The sequence below is a fragment of the Echinops telfairi genome, unplaced genomic scaffold (genome assembly GCF_000313985.2).
Source record: "Echinops telfairi isolate 266 unplaced genomic scaffold, ASM31398v2 ScPeMD7_4225;HRSCAF=4972, whole genome shotgun sequence".
NCBI lineage: Eukaryota > Metazoa > Chordata > Mammalia > Afrosoricida > Tenrecidae > Echinops > Echinops telfairi.
In genome coordinates this window covers 16,736,840-16,738,380 of record NW_022108124.1, presented here as the reverse complement: position 1 = coordinate 16,738,380, position 1,541 = coordinate 16,736,840, and the positions used below count along the sequence as shown (strand labels likewise).

The 1,541-nt window shown below is 64.8% G+C and overlaps 1 protein-coding gene across 1 annotated transcript in view; it reads left to right on the top strand.

Annotated features, from left to right (window-relative positions):
• Positions 1-1,541, top strand: part of CCDC13 (coiled-coil domain containing 13) — a 38,882-nt gene that overhangs the window by 36,514 nt on the left and 827 nt on the right. The window contains exon 13 of the mRNA XM_045294994.1: positions 846-1,105. Within this exon, the coding sequence (XP_045150929.1) occupies positions 846-1,105 (260 nt within the window). The remainder of the gene's footprint in view (positions 1-845; positions 1,106-1,541) is intronic.

Sequence of the window (1,541 nt, the reverse complement as noted above, 5' to 3'; positions counted from 1 at the left end):
GGCGGGGGTGGGAGGGCAGCCCTGCCACTTGTGGGGGAGCTCCCCCAGGCAGCTCCATCCTCGCCCCACTGGGGAGAGCGTGGGAAGCAGGAGCACCCACCACGGCAGGATGCTGGGTACCCACGTCGGGCCGGCACGCTCGCTCGCCAGAACCAGGAAGCCCAGAGCTCCAGGGCTACTAAGGCCCAGCCCACCTGCAAGCCTCAGGGCCTCTGCTGACTGCCCTCGGCGCCCCCTGCCTGCTCCCTGTCTGTCACCCCGCCCCAGACATTGCCCTTGAGACCCCAGCCTTCAGCCCTCTGTCCTGAGACTACAGACTCCATCCAATGTTGTTCATGGCCCAGTGTTGGCCCAAGACAGGGAGGAGGCCCTCTCTGGCTCCTCCAGCTGTCCAGCTGAACAGGCCAGCAATGGGTCACACAGGGACCTCTGCTGGCCCCCTCCCACCAGCAGGGCCAGAGCTTGACAGGGATCTGCAGGAAGTACTGAGGGTCCCCGCTGGGGCTCAGCCCAGCTGGCCCACCAGAATGGGTGCGTCTGCGCTTTGGGCACCCGGCCAGGCAGGGCTGCACCACACAATTTTCTAAAAATGCCACTCCGGTCTTAACCAGGCAGTTTGGGACCGTGCCCACGTAGCCCTTGCCCCCGGGTGTCCTGGGCCTGGCTCCACCTCTGGAGATGATGGAGCCAGCCTGTAAAAGGGGAATCAAGAGCCCGTCTCTGCCCTCCCCAGTGGGCTGGGGCTGAGGAAGCAGCTGTTGGCACTGGGTGGCCGATGGGGCTCTCCTTGAAGAACTGCAGGCAGAGAGGGCACCGCTTGGGGAGGGAGGGGAGAGTGAGGCCAGGTCACAGAGGTCCCCAGTGCCCAGGAGGACAGCCAGCTCCTCAAGTGTCCCGTGAATTCACTAGGGGGCCGCAGGAGGAGAAGCAGGCAGGGAAATCCAGGTGGGCACCGGAGGAGGCTGCCACAGAGTGATGCTGCGCCCGCAGGTGCCTGGGCCTCGACCGCCAAGAACAGTCCCAACGCCAGCAGCAGGAAGGACGAGGCCTCCGGCCAGCTCTCCGACATGCCCATGGAGTCCCAGGTGGAGGAGCTGACCACCAGGTGCTCCCCTGCCCACAGTCCTGAAGGGGGGTTTTGCCAGGATGGAGGTGCTTCTGTGGGTAGATAGTGGGGAGGGGGAGAACGTTGTCCCTTCAACTTCCATTTGCTCACAAGGCCAACCCTGGGCTCTAGCCTGTGATTTAGGGTCTGGCCATCCTGCAGAACCCTGGTGACCCCAGGCAAGGGCTGCCCAGTCCACTCTCCTCAGTCCGTCCTCAGTTAAGCGCAGTGACGGGGAAGGAGGCGGGGGACCACTGCTGGTGATAGCGCATTCCTTGTGCGCCCAGTGTTTGCTGGGGCTGTCAGCCCAGAGAGGGATCCTGCCCGGTCATCCCCCAGGATGGGTGGGGGCAGGGCAGTGAGGTACCCTGAGCTGAGGAGTGGCCTTGCTGGATGCCTCACCCCCAGCCAGGGGGCCCCTCCTTCTCTCTCTCTC